The sequence below is a fragment of the Gavia stellata genome, chromosome 1 (assembly GCF_030936135.1).
Source record: "Gavia stellata isolate bGavSte3 chromosome 1, bGavSte3.hap2, whole genome shotgun sequence".
Classification (NCBI taxonomy): Eukaryota; Metazoa; Chordata; class Aves; order Gaviiformes; family Gaviidae; genus Gavia; species Gavia stellata.
The window spans coordinates 34,891,970-34,918,312 of record NC_082594.1 but is presented as its reverse complement, the minus strand read 5'-3'; the positions used below and the strand labels follow the sequence as shown (position 1 = coordinate 34,918,312).

At 42.7% G+C, this 26,343-nt stretch overlaps 1 protein-coding gene across 1 annotated transcript; it reads right to left on the bottom strand.

The window, feature by feature from the left end:
* Positions 1–1,174: 1,174 nt before the first annotated feature.
* OLFM4 (olfactomedin 4) lies at positions 1,175–26,343 on the bottom strand. The gene is made up of 6 exons (XM_009812620.2): positions 26,263–26,343; positions 23,977–24,054; positions 20,040–20,192; positions 10,996–11,208; positions 9,910–10,063; positions 1,175–1,968 (listed from the first exon to the last, which is right to left on the bottom strand). Exons 1-6 carry the CDS (start codon positions 26,341–26,343, stop codon positions 1,175–1,177), a joined length of 1,473 nt encoding a protein of 490 aa, XP_009810922.2.

Here is a 26,343-nt window from a genome sequence, read left to right as displayed (position 1 = left end):
TGACCAGACTTCTGTTTTCCACAAGAACTCTTACCTTGCTGTAAGACAGAATTACCCAGGGAACAAATTGGACCCTACACTAACAAAGTTCTCAGGAAGCTAATTACAGAATGGCAAAAATGCTGAATAGAGACACATTAAATAACATGGCTGTCATTCTATGGCAATGCATGATATACACCTAAGAGCCACTTGTGGCCAATAAAGTCAATGGGAGGATTTGCATCCACTTACAAGAGCATAAAGGAAAGGAAAACAGTGTTTCTTGCACTGTACTGCCAGGAAAATGGAGACAAGTTGACCACAAAACATGGCTAGATTGCAGTAAGTCCATTCGTAAGACCAGATCTAGGCTAAGGGCCGCAGAATGGGAGAGGGACAAAGTTGGTGAAAACCTTGCTGCCAGTTTTGCCTCCACAGTTGCTCCAGGAAGCCAGCCTGATGCTGTGGCAGCTTGGGACATAGCTGAGCTGAAGTGAGGCAACTACAGGTGAGGTCCCAGGGGTGGCATCAACAATGACGAGGGTAGAGAGCTCTGCCCCTGCCTTGATGACTTCTCTTCCCTCCCTGGGGTAGGACTTCAAACAACAAAGTGCATTTCTACCCGCTTTCCTGAAGCCTTGAGCCAGATACTGCTGCTTCCACCTAACAAATGGGTTGCTGTCCTCCGACCAAGTCTACTTCCTATGCTATTTTAATCCTTCGATTAATTTCTCTGAGGTCTTAATTCACTCTGATGAAGATCAGTGGAAATTCATTCTCAGTTTCTGGGTGACTTGCCTGTGTTACACTGACAAATGCACATCAGTGGGTAATTAGCTTCTCAGTCAGTAGATAGGCTGTGCCCATCAATTTCTGTGAACAAAATGCACTAAATCTATGCAGTAAATCTACCCTTAGAGGCAGGACAATTGTAAAGCACTGAACACTAATAAACACCAATCAAAACTTAAGGAATCCAGTACTGCCAAACACTGGTGTCAGCAATATTGCTGACCAGAGTGGGCAATTCCTTTAAAGAGTATAATTAATATATATATATATATGTAACACCCACAAGTCCAGTACATCAGACCAGATGAACCCAAAACTGGCAATAGCATTGTCTAAAGGCATATTGGATCTCTCATTTTAGTTGCTGCCAGTTTTATCGCATGCTTATGTCACTGAGATACTAAGGCTGAAAGGTCACATCATATCTTAGAAGGTAACCGTCATTGTAAACATACAATCTCTGGTCTGTGGGGTTATAATCGATACTCTGGATTGTATCTAACTTTTTATCCATAATAACACTAATTCTACCTTCTTGGCCAGTACTCGTGTCATACATGTAGAAGATTTCCTCTTTCCTAGTGTTCATTGGCCTTGTGGCATACAGAACACCACATAACATGAAAGCGTTGGAAACAGATGGCTTGTACTGTCTTGTCTGCCAAGTATTTAGCACATCAAGGCTGGTCTCATTGAGTTTGCTAATCACAATGTTGCCCATGCTATTTTCTGTTGAATATATTACCCATAACCCACTTTCATCCACGGCAAAATCTATGTCTTGCCATGATACACCTGCGTAAGAGAAACGGTTACCAGTAACAGCATCTGGAAGATCCTTCCTCAAAACCATGGTGTTTGTTTTTACATCGTGCTTCACCATATATCTTGAACCATAAGAGTGATAGTACAAAAAATTATTATAAAGGGCAGCACCACTTCCTTCCCCATATGTTATTCTACTTTCATACATGGGTTTAAAGAGCAGCAAATCATCAAAGGTACTATAAATTCTGTAGTATTCCAAGTATCTCCCATCTGTGTTCAATGGTGCAACCCAATAGACTTCCTTCTCTGGATTAGACGGAGAGTAATCTCTACCCCAGGAACCATATTTGTAGGAAAATCCTCTCCAGTTCAGCTTTACAATATAGGGCTGGCTAACATTGAGCAGTCCACGGTGAATGCAGCTACCTGCAATTAAAGAGAAAGAAACAGGTTTTCCAAATGTCATCATTAGTGAAAGGTTTTGCATACTGTAGCCTCTAGGGTGTGCTTACGAGGGATTAGCTTTGTGGCAAAGCACAGACATAAATGCATAGCTTCATGTGTAAAAGGCTTGGTTTTGGCCAAGGTCAGCAACTGGATGTCACAAAGTGTTCCAAGTTGACTCAGAAAGTTAGTGAAAAAAAAAAAAAGTACATGTTATTATGGCTATTGGGGGGGTTTGCAAAGATAGGGACATCCGTCCTCAGTCAGGATTAATTCGCAAAAAATAAGTGTTCACTGTGCTGTGCCAGACAAGGGACAGATTTCTGTTTCTACCCATTTGATGCACGCCAGCCTGATGCACTAGGAAATCCCTTGGAAAATACAATTTCAGAAGCATTTTAGGTTATTTTCTACCTCAGTGGAACTGAGGGCATGGGAGATGGGAAAAAAAGAAAGAGGAGCATCTGATTTCTCTGTCTTTCACTGAGGAGGGGAAGGAAGGAGCAGCAGCAGCAGTAATTCCAGAGTCACATTTCAGATTAGCGTTCTGCTGTCAGAATCACAGCTTTACAACAGTGTGTCACAGCCGCATGGTGCATTCCACCTCAGGCCCTCAAAGAAATCTGTAGACAGTAACAATCACAGCCTAGGAAATGTAGACAGGTATTACTCCAAGTTTTCATGTGAGGCAACTCTAAAGAGAATATGACTTCAAGCTGAACCAGAACAGCTCTGTTTTCCACATATCAAGTGCGAAGCCATTTTCAGGAGCATGGAAAAAACTTTTTTTTTTTGTTAATTTTGCTACCCAAAATCTTTGGCTTTTTGCATCTACAGAACATTTTTCAAGATGTGCTGCTGGGCTGAGTAGAAATTTTTCCACACTTACTAGGACAAACAATGAAGCAAAATGAACATTCAATTATGACAAAGGCTCTTTGGAACAAAAAAGTCCAAATGAACTTAGATACAATAAATACTTTCCCTTTACTCATGCTGAATGGCAGTGACATTCCTGTTTCCTGACAAATTCTCAACATTGTAAGTCACTGGTGGAAAAAATCCTCCAGTCATAAATGTCCTTGGGCTTCTGATGAGTCCGAAGCTGCCACTGGCAAAAACCAGTATGCTTTTTTCCAAGTCTAAACATTAGCTGTTTGTATTACTGCCACAAAAGTGTCCCAGATTTTTCATTGTAAGGATATATTTCATTGTTCACCTAAGGTATGGAGACAGAGATGTCAAGTGACTGGCACCAGCTCACAAGCTTAGTGGTACTCCAATGTTTCCCAGTTCAGTGGCATGCTCTAGCCACTAGACAGCCTTCACTTCCTTATTAAAGATGGAGTATAATATGAATAGACCTAAATCTCACATGTCAATTAATGGATAAATTAATGGCCACAACTGTTTGATGTTAATACTACCTCCCTCAGAGCACGAACTCCATGCACCACCAGCTATGGCGTGAATGATGAAAGTCAAACTTATCTTTTGAAGTTTTAATACTCTGCATGGGTACTGTGTCACGATTGCTTACAGCCTGTATGAAAAGAATGGCTGTTCATAAGCTCAGTCATATGAAGGAATGTCTAGCATATAAATAACCTGTGTCTTAGCACAAAGAAGAAAGAGAAATAACAGAGAGAGAATTTACCTTTTGCCCTCAAAGCTGGCCATCCCTAAGCAAGGCCAGACAATACTTACGGAACTGAACAGAAAACTCCTAAAGCCACTGACAGAAAAAGCCTAGGAGGTATCTTGTACTCAAAGGCATCCTAGTCTGTCCCACAGATAGAGGGAAATGTGGAGACAGACCAATCTGAAGCACTCTACTTGGAAAAAGACTGGGAAACAAGATATTTGGTGGAAAATGGACTGTTGCAAACACAGAGAAATCTTTTTCTGATCTGCTTTGCCCAGGGGGAAGGGACTCTGCCTCTGGGACAAGGAAACCTGTTGCCTGAATGTTAGAAGTGTCCAAGCAAGAGGGCAACATTTGTGCCAATGTGTAAAGTCGATTTGGGCAGTGAAGCTCTCCATGTCTCCTTGTTTCTCAAAATGTAGTATTTCTCTCTGTCCACTACATAACACCTTCACCCCACACAGTCTTGTACTGTCTTGAGCTAGTGACTTGAGGGACATGTGATTCATTTGCAGCCTCATCTCAACATAAGTGAGGAAGGTGGGGAGCAGCTTTATATTAAATATAAATCACTATGCTGAGCTAAAACCTTGCGTCCCCAGGCCACATTGGCAAATTCCTTGGGGTCAGTATTGCCCATGGGAGCAGCTCTGCATCCCTGAGTGCCCAGCTCATGGTAGAGAGTATGCCATGAGTTGTGAACAACCCCATCTCTTCCCCCAGTCTTTTTTGTGTCCTGGGATTCTCGTGGCTGAAACGTGGGATGACCCTAGTTGAACACTGCTTCCCTCTGCGCCACCAAGAATCGTAGCGTATCAGCATTCCTGGCTCGGAGCAGATGAGCATTTAAGCATGCACTTAAGTGTTTCACAAAGGATGAGGCCCTGGAGCAGAAACCTCATTTCCAAATATAGCTCACAAGGAAGGCACTGCTGTATGGCTAGCCAGGCTGCATCTCTGGAAATGGCACGTAGCATGGCTAGTAACATAGCCTCAGCACTTGGCACAGATACCAATGTTTGGAGATGCTTATACCTCAGCTCATGCAAAGGAAGAAAGCTAAGGCAGACAGTGCAAAACAGCTTGCAGCCTGCCAACTCCATCAATCAATTTGAACTGTTTTTTTCTTATATCCCTATTATGTATTGCTACCTCCAGCATGAGAGCTTCTTTCAAGATGGTGACATATTGAATATATTACTGTGCTTAAATCACAATAAACTTATCTTAGAATTAAATGGTTATTAAATGCTCTAAAACTCTCGATTTGTTTAGAAAAATATAGCACCGAAGCTTGCAGGTAGTGAAGCACTGCTAAGCTCATCTATATGCGACCTCAAATAATTTTTCATGTCATTAAGCAGAACACAATTCCAGATTTATTTTAATAATTCATACATTGTTTCATAAATAAAAAACAAACGTGTGTTCAGCAGAGAGACCTTTTTTACAAAAGAAATAATAAATTATTATTTCTTCCCTTAAAGAGATCTCTCTGCTGAACACTTGTTTGGTTTTTATTTATGAAACAATGAATTATTAAAATAAAGTTAGAAGTGTGTTCCGTTTTAATGACATAAAAAATTGTCTGACGTTTCTATAGAGCATGTGCTTGATTTTGATTTCCTTGAAAACTTTCCCAGAATTATTTTTTTTTTTACCAAAAAACTCTCTGGTAGTCAGGGGGTGATCTGTCTTCTGCACAGGTTCAGAAGGATTCATTGTTGTTTATTTAATTTAAACTTGCCTTCCTGTCTGGATCTTGTGGGAAGAAAAATGCACAAAGAAAACAAAGTGTCATGTAATTTTGTAAATATTAGAAGGTACTTGAAATAAATCCATATGCATTATTCAAACTTCCAAGTTTTTAACTCCTTTCTCCACTGTTTTGGGCCACTGATAAATGATGCCTTGGTATTTTTGCCTTCCTTTGTTTCATGCTTCTGTAGCAAATAGGCGAGAGGAGGACTAACATAGGTACACGTAGTTCTCCTTCTACCTACATAAAGAACCAGTATCTCAGCTCAGTTGTTTACTAATCCTTCTGATTCATGAGAGAAGGACCTGGCACTTAGTTGTCAGGACTGGAGGGAGCCTGACTTGCTTGGCTAACAGGCTGCAGAACTGAGCATGAGACACATCCCCTTGGGTCTCGCTTCACCCACTTCACTCTGAAGCACTCACAGAGCACATCAGCTTCTCACTCCAACAATACATATGCCAAAAAAACTCCAGCAGCCTCCCACCACCAAGCAGCTGCATCTGATTGCAAAAGAGAAGGGACCACAGTTCGCCTATGCAGCCGAAGATCATGAGACAAGGTGAGACCCACATTTAAAGGAACTTCCATGAGGGGCACAGAGGCCAGGAGCAGGCTGATGCTACACTCTCACACATGCTTCCAAGCACCAGATGTGCATGCTCCTCTCCCATCAGACGAACTACTGCATCCAGATGTGTGAGCTGTTACCAGCCTTACTATGGCTTGAGACACAGTAGACAGAGCTGCTCAGGGAAAGGCTCATCTTGGTTCCTACTGCCTCACTCACATAGGAAGACCCACACAGACACCTCAGTCTTCACCAGTATCACAGGGCACAGACACAGGCTGACAGCTGCGTCAGAGAAGACTTATGTTGTCAGCGTCTAAGAGGGGATGAGGTGGAGGGCTAGAGTTCATCTGACCTACCCTCAGGCAACTAAAAATTCAGGTGCCTCAGCTAAGCTCCTTCCATTGCCAATGGAGAAATGCATGTGTCTCCAGGGGCAGTTTAGGCAGTCCTGGAGAGGAGGCACTGGCCAGCTCTTTTCAAGTGCCTGTAGGCATGTCTCTCTCTTTGCACATGGACATATTAATTTCAAAACACAACCCAAAACACTTAAAAACCACAGACATCTTGTGTACATGGGAGGTAAAATATAAGGCAAAAGTGAAATCACTGTAAGACTCCAATAGTATTGCCTGAGTTTCAGCATTAAGCTACACCAGGTCTTCCTCCTGCTGAGACCTATTCACCAGCAACTTGAAATCCTTAATTACTAAATGTATAAAAGCCAGAAAAAACAGCTTTTCTCTTTTTTCCCCTTTTTCTTTTTTTGCCTTTGAGAGTTTCATCTGACTCACTTCTCCCTGCTGCCTCTCTCAGATCATTCCAGTGAGATGTGACAAAGAATCTGCTGCAGAGTCCTCAAAGAACCATCCTGCGGTCTTTTCTCTCTACACCTGCCCTGATGCAGCCAGATGAGATCCATGCAAAAGAAAAATGAATGGGTAAATATTTCTTCCCACTGGAGTCGTGAGGAGAGAGATGCCAGGAACTGCTGCAGATAGGAAAGCCAGTGATGATGAGGAGAATGAATAACTACATATTTACTAAGCCCCATCTCAGACACCCAGACACCCACTTCTCCAGCCGGAGAGAAAGGCAAATGGAAACCAGTGATTTATTTCTGCTATGTTGTTTGAGAACAGGCCTGCTCACTCTGAGAAATACAGCAGCAAAAGCCTTGGGGGACAGAGTCAGAGGGGCTGCGTACTACAGCACTGAGAATCAAGAAGCTTTAATTAAACTTGCCTTTAGACTCATGGTCTTAGACAGCTTGGGGATTAGCCAAGCTCTCTCTAGTTCATATTGCCTACCCAAAATGTGCAGGAGAGAGGATGAAGAGGGAAAGAAAACGCAGTCTGAAAACAGGACAAAGAGTCAGTTTAATACAAACATTATAAATATAATATGAACTAAAAGCAGGGCAAGGCCAAATGGTTTGGCAGGAATTCAAGGCATTCAAGCTTGCAGAGAAAACGTATGGAAATTGTGTTCAAATGCATAAATGAGTGCTAGAGAGCTTCAGAGGCCTAGGTGTGAGCATCCATGCAAAGCCTCCAAAATGACCATCTAGAAAATGCAGCTCTCTTGAATACTAACTCCATCTCCCCAAGCAATAACGTCTTCCTACTACTACTTGTTTTCAGATCCAGTCTGCAGGACATGTAATTGCTCTACAAAGTTCTCTGCCCAGAGAATATTTGCTCCCCACCAGGCACATAAAGTCAGGATATGCCAGTTCTGCGTGGATTAGCAGGGATCTGAACCTGCATAACACCTGAGTTCTCTGTATAGCTGGCATCTCCCAACAGGCAGGAAACTTGCCAGCCCTCAGTTGCTCTGCCAGTTCTTTGTGCCAGCCTCAGAGACCACCCTCACCCTAAAAGTGGACATGACCATATACCCACACACATCCTCCAACCTCTCCAGGGTTCCTATTGCTGTGGGCAGGAGATAAACTCACAGACAACTCCAGAGGATGTCCTCAGCTGATGTCAGTGGTGGTAACTCTCCGGAAGTCAATGGAGCTATTGTTGTTCATACCGCCTGAGGTTTTGGCCTTCTAGGTCATTTTCTGCTCTGTGGTTCCCACACAATGTAGTGACGTGCAAAGGTGCCTGAGCTAGCTGGCACACCAGTCATGAGTAAGGCAATGCTAAAGCAATACAATTTTGGTCTAGATAAATTGTATCCATCTCTGTACCGTGCCCTGAGAAACAATACTAAATAATTCTATTATGGTCACAATCCTATGCAGTTACATTTCCCCATCCCAGAGCTATCATCCTGCTCTAGACACGACTTGCCTATCCTTTCATGGAGCTGCACTGTGAAGCACAGACCTCCCTTTCCCACTCCATGAAAGCTCGTATGTCCCACAGACGCTCATGCCAACCACCCAGGCAGTCCTCCCTTCATCACTCATGGAAGGACAAAGTATTCTTGTTCCAGAGCTCAGTACTTTCTCACCAAAACAAAGGCTTGCTGGAGGCTTGAAGAGAAAGAGGCTGTTTCTTTCCACACACCATCACCCTCAATAAATCAATGGCATACCCTTCAAATACTTCTAAAACATTGCTTTTCTTTTTTTTTATTGAAACATTTTAAGCCCTTCCTTAAGGAGCAGAGAAGGGCCTAGAGATTTTGCAATGCAGGTTTTTGTTTCGGCTTTCTCTCTTGCCTGCTCCCCCAGACAAGGTGTTACTTGTGCATCCTGTCAGAGAAGTGCAGCAGCTGCTTGCACCACCAGGAAGCCCTAAGAAGATCACAATAGGAAAGGCAGCTGACCCTAAGGGGAACTTGTATTTCTGCCTCTCGCCTTTCCGATGAGATGCTTGAACTAGCTGACCCAAAGCTGAGGAGAGGTAAATGCCGGTAGGTGCAAATCTGTGCTCCTTGCAAGCAGGACACCACTCCTCCTTTTTTATGGGCTCCTCTGGCTGATTGCTAACCAGCTTATGTGAAAAAGCAGGATCCTTCCCCTGGGTGTTGTACACAACAGAGCAGTTTCTCTCTTACAATGCTCTGTCAAAAGAACCCCCCTGTGTATAAAACACGCAGGGGATCAACACAGTTTGATAAATCCTCCTGCCTGTTAGCAAGTGGGATGCTTGACCTGGCATACCTAAACTAGTGTTTCCTAAATGGTTTGCTCCAGTCTATCATATCTGACTCTTTCTCAGACTACGATTCACTCGCAATGTGATTTTGCAAACTGAACACAACATCAAGACAAAAATTATTCCAGTTGTAAACTTATCACCACATATCCTGTGACTGTTGATACTTTTATATGAACTGCACTCTGGGAACCACTGATCTAAGCCCCAGAACATAACCTTTCCTAGTTAAGAAAATTATAAAATCCTAGTTCTGCTGAAATCAGTAATAAAGCTCCCACTTATTTCCCTGAGACCAGAATTTCCCCCCCAAGGTTCTTGACCTTCTGATTTAGCAGAATCTTTTGCCTGTGAAGCAAAAGTAATCTTCATGCAAAGCTACCTTCCGAAGCTTGCATTACCAACAGCTTTAGTGTTGCTCATACATTTCCCAAGCAGCATTAGAGCAAAATTGCCATGACACAGGTCACTTTCACAGGAACTATTAAAAATCAAAGCCGGTTAGAAAAAAGCATAGTTTCCCACAAAAAAAAAAGGAAACTGTTTTGAAAAAGAGAAGTGGGTAGAGATTCGCTTTTCACACTGCAGGTGAGAGGAAGATTACAACTTTTTCCAGTTGAAAACAGCTACTGTGTCTGGAAGAGTTTGTTTCCTGCCCTCATTTTCCTTTTGAACCCATTGATGAAACAGTAAGAGCTGTCTCCTCAATTTTTCAAGAGCTAAGTAGTATCATTATAATTGTATTTAATATTAACAAAGAGAAATCTGTGCATTTACTGTTCTACCCATGTATTATGTTGTTTCTTACCTGTTATACAAGTGAAATGCTTACCTGGTGGGAAATAAGGGGGTACTGTAGTTTTGTTTGCGCTCTCTTCACACTCTTTCAATCGATTCTGCAGAGACACAATTTGTCGACGAATTGCAAGGATATTGTTTTTGTCCAGTGATTCTAGTTCATTTACGAGTATAGTCAGATTTGTGATCTAGAGAGAAAAAAAGAAGAGAGCAAGTTTAAATTTCTGTCAACCTTATTATACAGATATTTGCAGGCAGGGTTGATCGTACCATAGAAGATGCTGCAGAACAGGTTTTAAGAATTATCACTAAGAATAGCCCTTATCCTGCTAGCCTGAACTTTACATTTACAGTAGAGGTATGTGACTACAAAGGAATGCTTTAACACTCCATTGTATACCATAATGCAAAAATATAGTGTTATTTTATACATAGTATAAAAATATCCAGCAATTCTTAGGCAAGTGCTAGCTATTATATACAAAAAGTACTTATTCCAGCCTTACAAAAGCATCTGGAAATTTTATTTGCAAAGATAAATAATGTTCTCAATCACCTACTTGACGATCTAGAGGACAATGGAGAAAATTATATTTCACTTTCCATCTGAAGTAATTATTCTCTCTAGGTGAGTGATTAATTACAATTTTGAAAATGTGATTTATAGTCTGCTGGGAAGGTGATAGTCTTTCCCACTTCTTGATTTCATATTGATCGGGCCACTGCCCTAGCAACCAGAAGCTAATTTTACAATTATCTAAGTTAAAGCACAGAGGCTTTCAAGCATGGGGGTCTATAAATTAACATTTATTATAATAATTTAATCAGCTCATGCACTCAACGCTATGCAAAACTGCTAACTTTCAGGCAGATAGTTGGCAAAAATAAAGAAGTCCCTATTAGTTTTGAGGTTTCTTTGCTTTTCAATGCTCTATATCAAGGAAAAAGATGTTAATACATTTAAGGTCAAGCTTTCTTTTAATTTATGCTGATGAAATGCTAAAATAATTCCACTGGCTGCAGTAGAGACAGGCTACATTTCCTCAACATAAACACTAAAGACAGAATAGACTATCTGTATATTTGAACCCTCAGTGGCTAATTAAGATTCTGGCAATACCTCCAAATATATTTGCTCAACGATGACATTGCTTCCAACAAGGCTGGATTTCAGCTGAGTGACCAGTCTCTCTAGGTCACTGATTTCCACTTTCAGTAACTGGAAGTCCAGTTCTCTGTAAGATATACTGCTCTTCTCCATATGCTCCACTCTTACGGTTAGATTAAGGATTTGCTGCTGATACAGTTCAATCATTTTTGAGTACTCTCTAACCTTAAAGAAAAAAAAAAAGGTACATATTCAAGTCCAGTTTAGCAAATAAAACAAGCCTGTTTGACATCTTTATTCTATTTCTGATTACCTCATGTATAACTTGACATATATATTCTTCACATAGATTACATAAATGAAATTCTCATCACATACATAAAAAATGTAAAATTTAACCCCCATTTATAGTTGGCAGTTCCACAAAGTCCCCTCAGAAATGCCTGGGGATAACTGAAGGCAGAATTTTACTCACAGTCTTCCATTTTTTAAAATTCTTTGCTAATATTGTCTGTGTGAGCTAATTTTATCCTCAGTATGCCAAGAACTTACATTGGTGAAAATTTTATTAGGAAATCTGCAGTGTGTTATCTCACAAAAGCAACCCAAGGAGGCTGAAAAATGCAATAAAGGATACACAAGTTTTTCAACTTCATTTCTTATTATTTGAATCCAAATAGGATTTTAGCCTGTGTACATTTGAATTGTGTCAAAAGTTGGAAGAACTGGTTTGGGGTTTGTCTTTGAGCAGGGGGGGAATGTTTAAACACAGTGTTAAAAATCAAATCTGGTTTAAATTAAAATGTAAAATTTATTGCAGGCTTTAGCTACAGTAATTTACATAGCAGCCTTTTCAGCCTTTGAACCATTAAACAGTTGTCCAGATAAATATATTTTCACACATGTATCTGCTGAGGTAAAGGTCACAGCACAAGCATTGCGGTGCAGAATGTTAAGAATATTATACGGATTTGGGACATTCCTTGGAAAATATTAGTTTCTTGAAATTTAACACTTTGGGAAATATACATAATTTCTCTCCTATATGCTTCATAAAAGTCATGTCTGTTTTGCATTAAATCAATATAATTATATCACAAAAAGCAAGAAGTAGGAATAAATATAAGTAGTTTGTTGCACCGGTAACTCCGTATTTATTCTCTCAGATGGTGTTTGTAGTATAAGTCCCTCTCTCTACAGCACTATGATTTCCATAACTATTGCTTCTTTGCCTGAAAGATTTTTAGCCCACATCATCTCAAACATTCTTGCATTATCTTAACATAAAATGAAAGTCAGTGGTTTTCCCCATTGGCTCTGGAATGACCTCTCAAATCCTGTCATGGTGTGAAGACTATAGACTCCCTTTTCTCCTTTTCTGGCAGCAGTCCCTGGGATGGGAACCCCAACAAATACACTTATCCAATAATTCCTTCAATTTTGATTGAATCCTTTGTGTACCAAAGAGGAGGTGTGGGACCTCATGGCCCTGAAGAAGGAGAAACATAAGTGAGAACACCCTCTTTTCAAAAGTATAATTTTCAATAACGGCACAACTACACTATAAGTCTGAACAAACCCCCTCTGCATGCCCATACATAACGTACCTGCATGCCCATACATAACATACACCAAAAGCAGGCTGCTCAATCCATGCATTTAAATCAGGGTTTGAAACAGATCTTCTGTTCTAAATGCGTGCAGCCAAACATTGAGCTGCTCTGATATAAACTGGCATGTCTCCATAAGCTGCAGCAGAAGCACCCTGGCTCATAACACTGGATGCTCTAGATCTCTCAGGTCAAGCCTGGGTAACTTCAAGCTAAGGAATATGTAAGCTATTTCTCACATATAAAAATAAAAAGAAAATTAAAAAAAATTTAAAAAAAAAAAAAAAAGACTTAGATTTAGCTCCTTGTATCTGGCTGACAACAAAGACAGCTGGGATCCCTTGTCCTAACTGTCACCATCATCTGTTCAGGAGGGAACTGTAGGAAGAACTGGACAATGTTCTTGGAAAAGCCAGATGTAGTTGGACCTCACACTTTTACTGATCTCCAAAATCAGTTTGGAGTTGGAAGATATCATCAGAAAAATCTTCCAAAAAAATTCTTCAAAGGTCAATGTTTAAACTGTGTGTCTAGAGTTTGCACAACAAAAAAGAAAGCATGTACGATCACAGCCTGAGAAATATAAAGCAAGCCCATGCCTGAACAAAATTGCACTGCTCTGTGAAGCCACATGCATCATAGAGATATTTGGAAATCTATCTAGGTATTAATAACCTTTCTCACAGTAGTAGTAGTAGTAGTAGTAGTAGTAGTAGTAGTAGTAGCAGCAGCAGCAGCAGCAGCAGCAGCAGCAGCAGCAGCAGCAGCAGTAGTAATAATATTAATATTAATAATGCTGCAATACAGACCAAATCTACAAATCACTGAAATAAACAGACCGATGGAATTAGTGATGGGTACTCATTAGTGAGAAACCTGTGAATCTGGAGTTTTCTCCAGGGTCCTGAGAGCCTGGACAAAATGCTGAGGGTGAACAAGGCGTACATAGTTATTTCAGCCCTGATTGCAGAGTGCTGCAGGACACAGACCTGAAGTTCCCCTCCCACATCAGAGGGTTTTCACTCAGTCAACCATCTAGGTCATTTAAGGACATGTCAACACCATCCAGTGGAGTATAGCTGAGAGATATCCATACAAGTTGAGCCTGAACTAGCCCTTGCACTCTGCCACCAGCCCCACCAGCATCACAATGAACTTAGGCTAATAGCTTCCCTGGCAAATTATTGGACAAATACAATTTTCTCAGCAGTGCTGCTCTAACAGGTCTATACTGCTTTTGCAGGCAAATCCAGCACATATGTCGAGCATTGCAATGCCTTATGTGGACATTCCCACCTGCTCAGATCTGGCTCAGGAGTTTCTGTAGTTTAGAAATATCAGCTGAAAAAGAAACATGACGTTGCTCTGTTGCTTGGCAGACAGATTTAAGCAGCTTGTAATCCCTGGTCTTCTATTGCATCTACCTGCTAGGGACTAGCTGTTGTCTCTTGACAGGCTGGCCCAGAAATTCTGTGCATATCCCATATTTGGGGATACAGACCAATAACTAGTACTGATTGCTGCCACATTTGTGGTAAAAGCCTAAAGTAGGGTATGATGAGTGCCTAGGGCCTGTATTAGCCCTTTATAGGAAGAGAATGGAGCCATGTGAGGCATACGTAAGAAACAAATTCCTCAGTTTCAGTTTTTGCTCCTTTCCAAGCATTGTCACCCTCGTGGAATGAAAAGGGCAGGAAAAATCTGCAATGCTCATTTACTGTGTCATTTACCTGCAATTGGTATTTATCAACACAGGTTTTGCAGCATGCACACAGACACTTCTCCAGCACACATTTGGAGTGTATAGAAGGGGAAACAAAGGTGCAAGATAAAGACGTAAAAGGAAAAAAGTGAGAGGACTGAGGGAAGATAAGAAAGAAGTGACAAAACCAGCAACTCTATAGTCACTCAGCCCAGGACGCTGACTTCGGGCAGGCCTGACCTCTACAGACCCATAAGGAACAAGGTTGGCAAGCAGTCTGCAAGCTGACACGGAGAAGAATTCCACTGCAGCTTAACCTGTTTCGAAAACAGCTGTTCCTGGCAGAGGGCAGGCATGATTTTTTTTCTCCTGTTTTTGTTACATGAGGATGTCGTGGCTGTTGTGAGCCAAGTTCTGAAAGACACTCTCTCTCCTTGGGATCACGTGCTGACCCATCCCTGTTATGGAAGTGTCCTCTCCCCTTTCCTATTGAGAGGAGCAACCAATTCCCGCTTTGCTTTGAAAGGTTAATTTTCTTCTGTAATCATAATTATGCTGGCAAAGGTTGATGCGACAGAGGAAAAATTAGTCTGGTATTTTCAGGCTACGGTTTGTACTCATTTGGCACATGAGAGCATCTCTTTATCTGCAAGCTTCCTTGCCTGCTGATTCTATAAAAGGACCCCCTTGCTTTTTGAATTAGCCTACAATCAGGCAAAAGGTTAACGATTCAATCAGGTTGTTTATCTGGGACTTCTAGCACATGGAAAGCATCCTTAAGAGGGTCCAATCCTGCAGCTCTTACCCAGGAAAGGCTCCCATGAGCTTCAAAGGGTGTTTTAGAAGAGCAACTAAAGCATGGATTCTCAGAGTCAAAAAAGGAAGCACTCAGTAGAAATTCCCACCCCTGTGGTGAGACTAGGTTATGTTTGAGCATGATTCCCTAGGAATTTGCTCAGGATCATTTCTAATAATGATCAATAATGAGAACTTGGCTTTCCTCCATGTCATTATTTCCTTCTTTCTATGAGTATTATCATGACTAAAGTAATACACAGGTTTGTATAAGGAGGATTTTTTTCCACAACTGGAAAAATGAAGAATTTGTAAGTATGAAGACTCATGCATCAGAAGACCTCAGATTACTTAAGTTCAGCTATCAATAGGGCAATGCTTGACAGCTTTCTTCTTTCTACAGAAAACAACATTATAATACTGTGTTCAGTTTTGGGCCCCTCACTACAAGAAAGATATTGAGGTGCTGGAGTGTGTCCAGAGAAGGGCAACAATGTTGGTGAGGGGTCTGGAGCACAAGTCTTTTGAGGAGCGCCTGAGGGAACTGGGGTTGTTCAGTCTGGAGAAGAGGATGCTGAGGGGAGACGTTATCGCTCTCTGCAAGTGCCTGAAAGGAGGTTGCAGAGAGGTGGGTGTTGGTCTCTTCTCCCAAGTGACTAGCAACAGGACAAGAGGAAATGGCCTCAAGTTCACCAGGGGAGGTTTGGGCTGGATATTAGGGAAAATTTCTTTACTGAGAGAGTGGTGAAGCATTGGAACAGGCTGCCCAGGGAAGTGGTGGAGTCACCCTCACTGGAGGTGTTCAAGGAACGTGTGGACGAGGCATTGTGGGACACGGTTTAATGGGCATGGTGGTGTTGGGTTGATGGTTGGACTTGATGATCTTACAGGTCTTTTCCAACCTTAATGATTCTGTGATTCTGTGATAACTGAGAAATCTTACACACATAGAGTTACACCAAAATGCAATCTGTTCATTTTCATTTCTGACCCAAAGTGTCTCTTTGCCTATACCACACCAAAGTATATGTCACACTTTATCTAACTAGATGCATTGTAACACTGCTTGGCTGATTAGTCTCGACAGGACGGAATTCAGTGAAGCCTGAGTTAGGTCAAGAATTTTCACTGTCTGCACCGAGAACTGAAAGCCAAGGTCAGTGTCTACACTGCAGTACACTGCTGGGCACCTAAGGATGACAACACAGTTACACCAGTTGACACCAGTTGGCAATCTAGATATTAAAGTCCATGACAGGGATTCAGCTTGCCCTGAATTTAGAGGTGAGTTTCACATACAAATCTGGAACCTAATTTTAGGTATCTATAGTAACCTGTGTCTTTATATGAGCAAGATGTCTGAACTCAATGGAGATCTGAGGTTGTCCACATAGAGAGGTCAAGCAGCATTTGAGATGCTCTGCAGATCTGCATGACACTAGCAGGTAAGTCACACATTGGACTTGCTACAGAAAACATGCACCATTCTGAGGAAAGTACTGGTAAGAGACTGGTTACACCAGGGCAAGTGACTGGGGAAGGTGGTACACAAACACCTTGAAGAATCACACCAACTTTCTGGCTGGGAATCATGCCCCTGATCCCGTCCCAGTGCAATTAGCTTAAAATGCTGGCAGTAACCGCAGTGGGAAATCTTGAAGGCGCAGGAGCAGGCAGTGCCCCTGTGCCGTAAGAAGAGCCGGCGGGGAAGACGGCCGGCCTGGCTCAACAAGGAGCTTATGCTGAGGCTTGGGGAAAAAAAGAGAACTTACCACCTCTGGAAAAAGGGGCAGGCAAGTGAAGAAGAGTACAAGGACCTCGTTAGGTCATGCAGGGAGGGAATTAGGAAGGCGAAAGCCCAGCTAGAGCTCAACCTGGCCACGGTCGTGAGGGACAACAAAAAAAGCTTCTATAAATACATTAACAGCAAAAAGAGGGCCAAGGAGGATCTCCATCCTCTACTGGATGCGGCGGGGAACCTTGTCACGAAGGATGAGGAAAAGGCTGAGGTACTTAATGCCTTCTTTGCCTCAGTCTTTAACAGCCACACCGGGTATCCTCAGGGTATCCGTCCCCCTGAGCTGGATGACAGGGATGGAGGGCAAAATAGGCTCCCCATGATCCAGGAGGAAGCAGTTAACGACCTGCTATGCCACCTGGACACTCATAAGTCTATGGGGCCTGATGGCATCCACCCAAGGGTGCTGAGGGAACTGGCGGAAGAGCTTGCCAAGCCGCTCTCCATCATTTATCAACAGTCCTGGTCAACGGGGGAGGTCCCGGATGACTGGAGGCTTGCCAACGTGACGCCCATCTACAAGAAGGGTCGGAAGGAGGATCCGGGGAACTACAGGCCTGTCAGCCTGACCTCGGTGCCGGGGAAGGTTATGGAGAGGCTCATCTTGAGGGCGCTCACGGGACACGTGCAGGTTACCCAAGGGATCAGGCCAAGCCAGCACGGGTTCATGAAAGGCAGGTCCTGCTTGACCAACCTGATCTCCTTCTATGACCAGGTGACCCGCCTAGTGGATGAGGGGAAGGCTGTTGATGTTGTCTACCTGGACTTCAGCAAAGCCTTTGACACTGTTCCCCACAGTATTCTCCTAGAGAAGCTGGCGGCCTGTGGTTTAGACAGGTACACTCTTCGCTGGGTAAAAAACTGGCTGGATGGCCGAGCCCAGAGGGTTGTGGTGAATGGGGTGAAATCCAGCTGGCGGCCGGTCACAAGCGGAGTCCCCCAGGGCTCGGTTTTGGGACCGGTCTTGTTTAATATCTTCATTGATGATCTGGATGAGGGGATAGAGTGCTCCCTCAGCAAGTTTGCAGATGACACCAAGTTGGGAGGGAGTGTTGATCTGCTTGAGGGTAGGAAGGCTCTGCAGAGGGATCTGGACAGGCTGGATCGATGGGCTGAGGCCAACCGGATGAAGTTCAATAAGGCCAAGTGCCGGGTTCTACACTTCGGCCACAACAACCCCAGGCAACGCTACAGGCTTGGGGATGAGTGGCTGGAAAGTTCCCCTGCAGAAAAGGACCTGGGGGTGTTGATCGACACCCGGCTGAATATGAGCCAGCAGTGTGCCCAGGTGGCCAAGAAGGCCAACGGCATCCTGGCTTGCATCAGAAATGGTGTGGCCAGCAGGAGCAGGGAGGTGATCATGCCTCTGTACTCGGCTCTGGTGAGGCCGCACCTCGAATACTGTGTTCAGTTTTGGGCCCCTCACTACAAGAAGGACATTGAGGTGCTGGAGCGTGTCCAGAGAAGGGCGACGAAGCTGGTGAGGGGTCTGGAACACAAGTCTTATGAGGAGCGGCTGAGCGAGCTGGGGTTGTTTAGCCTGGAGAAGAGGAGGCTGAGGGGAGACCTCATCGCTCTCTACAACTACCTGAAAGGGGGTTGCAGAGAGGTGGGTGTTGGTCTCTTCTCCCAAGTGACTAGTGACAGGACTAGAGGAAATGGCCTCAAGTTGCGACAGGGGAGGTTCAGGCTAGACATTAGGAAAAAGTTCTTCACTGAGAGAGTGGTGAAACACTGGAATAGGCTGCCCAGGGAGGTGGTAGAGTCACCCTCCCTGGAGGTATTCAAGGAGCGTGTGGATGTGGCATTGTGGGATGTAGCTTGATGGACATGGTGCTGTGTGGTGTTGGGTGGGTTGTGGCTTGTTATTGTTGTTGTGTGGCATGGATTTTGTGGTTGTGTTTTGGTGTGTTTTTTTTTTTTTTTTTTTTTTTTTTTTTTTTTTTTTTTTCCCCCCCCCAGGTTGGACTCGATGATCTTACAGGTCTTTTCCAACCGTACTGATTCTGTGATTCTGGGAACAGTCTGGGGACGTGAAATCTCAGTGATTTTCTGAGATTTGGGTCATTAACTGAGCTACGCCTCCATGCTGCAAGGGATCAGGTAATTCCTGTGCTTGGAGACAGTGGGACTTCTGTCAGCTTGCTCTTCATATTCCTGCTGACAGCTGCATGTGTTTCATTGTTAGCTCCAGTTCTTTCAAAACAAGTGATTTGAACTGAAAGATCTTACCACAGGATCCTCTGCCTGTTGTTGTGTTTTTTATGCACAGCTTATCTGTTCTTGATTATACCAGAGCAGGGTTATGAATATTTATGGTTAGAATTTATAATTTAATGCTGTGCCTTTTCTGCTGATTAATTCAAGGACACTTCATTTCTTAAGATGCTTGGTTCCTGAAGAAAACACGTTCTGCTGGACACCTAATCTGAATCCTGAATATTTATCCACTATCAAAAGTCAAATACAGATTTCTGTCTTCACAAGCAGCTTCACCCAGTGCACTGCAGCATGTGTAGGTTTGCCTGAGTTCCTCAAAAAATGGATCTGAATTCATGCAACAAGCAGCCCAAGTAGTGTAAGGTGTGTTTGTCTTCAACAACAATGCATAATTCAGCACTCTCACTGCCACAGCTTCAGATGTTGACAAGGAAGATACTTGATTTTTTTTTATTTTTTTTTTAATCTGTGAGAGCAGAAGACATGAAGGGGCAAATATTCACCTACTTCTTCAGTCTGGGCAGCGGTGACCTTTCTCCTCTTTCCCTTCATTTCCCTCTTACAATCTGGCTGGCTTGACACAAATAATAACACATGAAAAAGCAGGAGGCTTGGCTTCCTATAGCTCTGTGTAGCAATCACAAACCAATAAAACTGAGCCAAAAGAGGAAAAACATAACCATTCTTCCAAAAATACCACATGCCTCTAGCTGCAAAGGCCTAGAAAAGAGGCCTAAGGATATTTAAATGTATGACATGCTACAATGTCAGAGATTTGAGATTTAATCACCCTTCTTCTTCTTCTTACAGATCCCTCTTTCTCCCTGTTTGAAAGGCAGGTCACAGAAAACCACTGACTGCTGTACTTTTTCACAGGCAACCGTTTTTCAGCAGATACAATTGTTATATTTATGAGACAAGAACACCTTACTTGAGAAAGCTCTCTCTCAAATTTCTCCAAGAGCGTTGTGGCTATGATTTCCAATTGCTCAGCCTTCTGCACTGGAAAGGTGGTATCCGGCAAGTACACAGAGCACTGACAAGTTCCCTCATCATCCACAGAGCCGGAGACGTTGGCAAAGAGCTGCAATAACAAATCGGTAAGGAAAAAAGTGTTAATATTCTTCTCTGGAATCAGTAGCTAATGCCTGACAATAATATAAGCTGTGACAATTGTGAGATCAACAACTTCGTTACTAGACATCCTTCACCTTTTTATTCCAAGGAACTCAAAATATCTAGCATTTTTTATGACTCAGCCTTACAAATCTTTCTGAAAATAGCTAAATATTGCTGTAAAGATTTTACCGTTGGAAAAACAGAGGCATATAATAGTTCTTACTTTCCCAATCTTGTGGACAATGTTCCTAAGATAATGAAATAACTGTTCCAGCAGATGGAAAAGCACACAACAGCAGGAAAATAATGACTTAGTAAGTTAGGTCTTATAGTTACTGTTCTGTTAATCTGAATTGAATTGATCAGATCATCTAGTTGTTTCCATCCATAGAGATGAAAGCACCGAAATAGAACTAGTAACAGGGAAAGTTTTGAAAAGAAAAATGCTTCATTTGGAGTTTCTCAGCCAGCCCCAGCAAATAGACATATTCGTTTAATTATACACCACTGAAAGGTGACAAATTAAATATGCAGGCTCAGCCTGAGGTAGAGATACTTATTTTGCTACAAAATATTGCACGTAACGCCCACACATCACAGCCCACTCATCCACATTTGTGGATAGTTCGCAAAGCTATTGCCCATTCCATTAGCATGAATCGCCGTGTCCTGGCTGTCTGCATGTTCAAAGCATCACCACTGGAGCAATGTGTATGGTGTATGGAAAGGTCAGGGCTGGCAATTCATGATCTTGCCATAATTTACAGCCAAAGCACACAGTTTCCTATAAACACTGCGCTGAATACTGAAGCAGTTCTTTTTTGTTTGTACACAAAACATTTCCCAGTTCATAAACCTATCACAAATTTATTAATAAAGATATTTGATGTTACTTTAAAATATTCTGGCACACACTTCAAGGCGGCTGCATATTTTAAAACTACAGACTTGCTCTTTAAATACACTTCTTTCTATAATCTCTCCTCCTGCCTTGCAGAAATCCCAGTTTTTCATGTGTTTTCTCTTTCTCACTCTTAAAAATAAACAAGCAAATAACAAAACTATCTACTGAAAGCTGACATTTCAGCACTTTTTCCCTCGCTTTTTCACAGTAATTTCAACTAACTTCCTCACCACCAAACTAGCCCAGAACATGCAGTGATGGCCAGCAGCAAAGCTGTCTTGATCTGTGAGCCCAAGAGAACAGCAGCAAGCAGGAATGATCCCAGTTCACACTTCTGGCAACCTCTTTACTGCAGCTGTAACGAACAGCATGCATCTCATTTTGAAAGAAAGCATGAAAAGACGTTTTATCTGTGTTATTCAAGCACCATGGGCCTTAAAACTTCTCTCACAGCCAGACTGCTGAAGACATTTAACATGAAAGGAAGCAGAGAAGTATCTCATGGCATTCCAGAATGTCCCAGCACATAACTTCCATTGATTTCCCCTCCAGGTAGGTTACCAAAGCACCTCTGAATATCCCACTGAGAACATAGTGCAAACTATTTCTATGTTTCCAAGTACTTTTGAAAATATGGCTAGCAGTACCTAAATTACTATGAAAAATATGTTCCTAAGTCACTTAGATGCTTCTGCACCTCTGAGTCCTCTGTGTACAGGCATAACTGGGATGGAAAATTGCTCAGCAATAACAAAAGAAACAGATGGGGGGAAAAAACAAAAGAAGAAATAAATGTGGCTTAGTGAGTACATGGGACCTTCTATAAGACTGTTGTGCACTGGCATGCTAATTTTGTGTAGAAGGTATTGTATTCTATCCCTCCTGTGTATAAAACAAATATAATATGTATGTGTATATGTATACCAAGAGAGAGTATACTATACGTATTGTAGCATAGTATGTACTATACATAAATATATGTTTCCATATATAGCATAGTGCAAACTACACATTGTGTACTCTGCTATAAACTGCAGTCCTGACTATATACAGCCATCAGTTTATCTAGATGTACCATGCTTACTCTATGTGCTAAATAAACCATTCATAAATGTATTCAGATGATCTCCCAAAAAACCTCCATCTTGTGCATTTAAACTCCTTATGAAAAACAATCACTATATTTTAACATTTGTGTTATAAGAGCGCCTTGAATTGCAGGCAGAGCTTCATTGCAGTAAGCGCAGCTTATATCTAAGCCAAGAGACAGCTCCCCCAAAGGAACAGACAGCCTGGGCAGACAGAACTACTTCCATTCTTCCATTGACATTACAAACACTGGGATCATGACATTCATGAGACCAAGAAGCATTGTTTAGTTAAAAGCCCCTTAGGTCAGTAAGTGCTTCTACCAAAATACAATACCAGTCAAAGGATAACCATATAACAAAAATGTCTTCCCTTGTCCTGTAGAAAAATGCACAAGATAGGCTGTTACTTTTGATGGAGTTGTATGTTTTTTAAAGTCTAATAATTTACACTAAATGCTTAAAAGCGAGCAAACTGTCCAGGCCTACAGCAAGGACTTGACAGTAACATTTCACTCTGTAAAATTAAGCTGTTATGTATACATATTTGAAGCTATGAGAAATGTTCCTTTTCCACATCCCTTCAATTTAAGAAAGGGGGTAGGAGCTGGCAGGTACCTGATTTTCTGAAAACCAGGAAATTTATTCAGCTGCCTAAATGTGGACTTAGGGACTTAGGGTTACATCCTCAAAACACCCTAGCCATTTCAGTGCTTAATTTCCAGCTACACTGTAGTCCAATGGCCTTCAAAGCTCTGAATTAGCTACTTGCTCATTCAATGAATTCAGAGAATGGGATCCACAGAAACCACAGGGCAGGAACAGAGACCACCTCAGCTGGGCAAGGAGAGGGATGAGGTTTGGGTCCTGCTACTGAGACTCAGAGAGAGACTCCTAATTCCATTTAACTTTCTAAACCCTTTACTGGAGCCAGAGACTTAACTCCCTCTCAGAAGATGTCTCTCCACACATCCCAGGTGCCACACTGGGCTAGCCTGGACAACAAAAATCTGCTGTCAAGCTGTCTACCATCTCTGACCTGATCTGGAGCTGTGCTTTGGACAAACCCTGTTCTTGATACTAAGTTGCAGGACCATTCAGAGCAAGTGTGTCCCATTGAATGTGCTCCAAACAAACATTATTAAGCAGTCTCTGACGCAGAGAAGGAAAGAAACCAAACGCTGAAATCTGCAGACCAAGGACTTGAACACTGTACCAGAAGACACAGAAATCAGATTCAAGTCCCTCTATCAGCAAATAGTTGAATAAAATTTGAACTAAGTAGAACAGGAAGAATTACGATTTTCTCACCCCCAGCAACTACAAGCGGGCATTTCTCTGAAGATAGTTTCAAGGCCCTGCTCTGGTTTACATGGTAAGACAGAGTTGAAAAGAAGTTTTCCCCTTCCTCCAGGGAGGCTGTAACCACCAAACTGTTTGGTACCTTGCCATCAAACCCCCATGGCCCCAGCTGTTTCATGTCTGGGGTCCAGTTCAGTAGTCACAAGGGCAATGCCAGAGCTTTGGATGTGACTTAAGGCATTGAATGACATGGCAGCAGCACTCATGATTTTGGGACTTCGCTACTGCCTAAAATCCTGGACACATAACACCTAAATGCCGTTTCCTGGACAGCCTAACTGATGAACGTGTGTCAAGGTTAAATCTCTGAGTGACTGTGTGGCATTTAAAAAATGGGACACAAGTTCCTAATTTGTTTTTTTCTGGACTTCATTGAAGAACAGTAATGGTCATACCTTTGGGGGAGTGCGCAGGTCACCAGTTGTCTTGCTAGGCTGAGTCAGATACAGAAGTGTTGTATTGAGAAGAGGAGTCTAAAAAGCAAAGGAAAGCCTGTTTAGTGTGAATTTCTGCATATGGCACTGTCCCTTCCCCACCAGCTAGCCCCCATCCTGCAGCTCCAAAGCACTTTGATTTTATTATGGGAGCCATCCCCAGCAACTTTAAAACTAATTGGCTTTTCTGATCTGCTGCTGAGGCGACTAACATTTCCCCGGGCACTGTCACTTCATAGGCACCTGTTCTTGAAGAAAGGCTCTGTGTGACCAGTGCAAGGCAGGGGACGCTCAGCCTCCCCGGGAGGTGTGAGCTGGGGCTCTGACAGGCAGCCCTGGCAGATTGCATGGCAGTCTAAAATGACAGTACCATGCCCCCCTGCCCTAAATCCGAAGACTACTGTCCTCCCAGCAGGGACGTTCACTCCTCACTGCCCGGCTTGTACTCCAGCCTCTCAGCGCAGGACTCGTTGCCCCTTTCATGCCAAGCTGTCAGGCTACAAACTGCGACAGCGGGGGCATGCATCCTGCTCTGCTACTAGCACCACGGAGGGGGCAGCATCCCACTGCCACCACACTGCCAAGGATACAGCCAGGTCCACCTTGGGAGTCTCATGTAGTAAGAAAATATACCTCCCCTTTAACTTCCATCTGTGGTTGGCACCTGCCTTCCTGTCGCAGCAAGGAGAGCGGCTGTCACCCTGGCACTGTACTGTGTGTGCCTAAAGGTCTACTGCATCCCCACATAGTGTGCAGAGCATGGTGCATCACTGTGACGCGGCACACTGTCACCTATAGTGGGGTCTCACTAAAATCTGTGGCAAACTGGGAACTGCAGCAACATACTCTCAATGTCAAATGGTGTGACAGACCAAGCACCAAATGGTCTTCCCCCGCAACAGGACACCTACCCCTGGGTCTTTCTGCATTTCCCAAATCCCATTCAGAGTCCCATTCCCGAGCCAGGGAATGTCGGGGAGCTCCAAATGGCTGGCAAAGGGCAGGTCTATTAGAGGGCACAGCATAAACAAGCTTTTGTAGGACAGTTGGTTAAATAAACCCATTTGAACAAGCATTTGTGCGCTCATATGATTACATCAAACATGGGGCAGGGGGACAGTTAGTAGCAATTAACAGTGGTAGGGCAGAGAGCATCACACATTGTGTAAATTGCACAAACTGGAGACTAGCTTAAAGTTAAGCAAACTGAGGAGAAATGTCTCTCATACTAAGCTTTCTATCCTCAGCTTATCAACATATATTTACACCTCCATCTTGCCTTTTGCAACTTTCCATTCCTTGAGCAGTTAAATCCACCTTCCCAGGAGATGCTGATTTCACTGCCTGCATCCACAGTGCTCCCAAATATCAAAAAATATAACTAGGGGCACGCAGGATTTTTCTGGTTGGTGAGTAAACCAGACAAATCAGAAAAAGTCATTGGGAGCCAAAATGGGTTTTTTTCCAAATTTTAACTAAAAAATACCAAAAGGCAGTCACTTTGGGTCAAACAAAACCAAAATGTTTTGTTTCGTTTGGAAGAGCTTTTAAGCTATGCGCAAACTTTTTCTTCTGGTAATTTAAGCCCAGTTTAAAATTTAAAAAGAAATGAGGTAGTACAAAATCAAAACAAATCTCTCACTAATGTAGTTTTTACTTTTTACCTTTTATTTCAAAGTTTTCTCTTCTTCCTTCCTGCCCAGATTTGTCGGTGGGGTTTGGGGTTTTTTTTTCCTGATTAATAGCTTTGTTATGAACTTCTGCTTTGCCCAAACAGATACAGTTTTATGGGGAAGAGGGAGAGCACCCTACAAAAACCACCCAGCATGGCTTTCATATGCCTGGTCACAGAGTATGACAGCAATCATGCAACTGGGAAAGCCCCCACCTCCCAACTCCATCCATATCAAAGGTGTGGATCCTTTCCTGCTATAAGCCCTTGCTAATTAATTAGAAGCTACACAGAGCATTTAATACCCACTCAGATCCTCACTGGGAGTTGCACTCATCTAACCAAAGGCAGAATTTGACTCTGATTTTAAACCTGTGCCTCACTTTTACATTTATTACCCAGTCCCTATACATTAGTTGGAGAGAGGATAGAGGAATACTTTAAACTTTCTCCATATAGAGATCCCAACACTTGCCTAGTAATTTTGCAGTAACCTTAAAATATTTTTCAGCAATCTAGATTACCTGAGAAGACAAGAAGGCACCAAAGCTCAGGTTATGAGACCCTCATCTTACCACTTCTGTTGTTGCCGTTGTTCCAGCCACAGCAGTCATGCTTTGCATGAGGAGCAGCACAGCCATCTGTGTGTGCTTCAT

Bases quoted from the DNA above. Each gene is read 5' to 3' on its own strand.
- OLFM4 (XM_009812620.2), bottom strand. From the start codon at position 26,343: ATGAAGCACACACAGATGGCTGTGCTGCTCCTCATGCAAAGCATGACT. The intron at 10,064-10,995 runs GTATTGCCAGAA...TTTTCTCTCTAG, and splicing joins TTGAGCAAATATATTTGGAG to ATCACAAATCTGACTATACT. The intron at 1,969-9,909 runs GTAAGCATTTCA...CTTTAATTGCAG, and splicing joins ACCCCCTTATTTCCCACCAG to GTAGCTGCATTCACCGTGGA.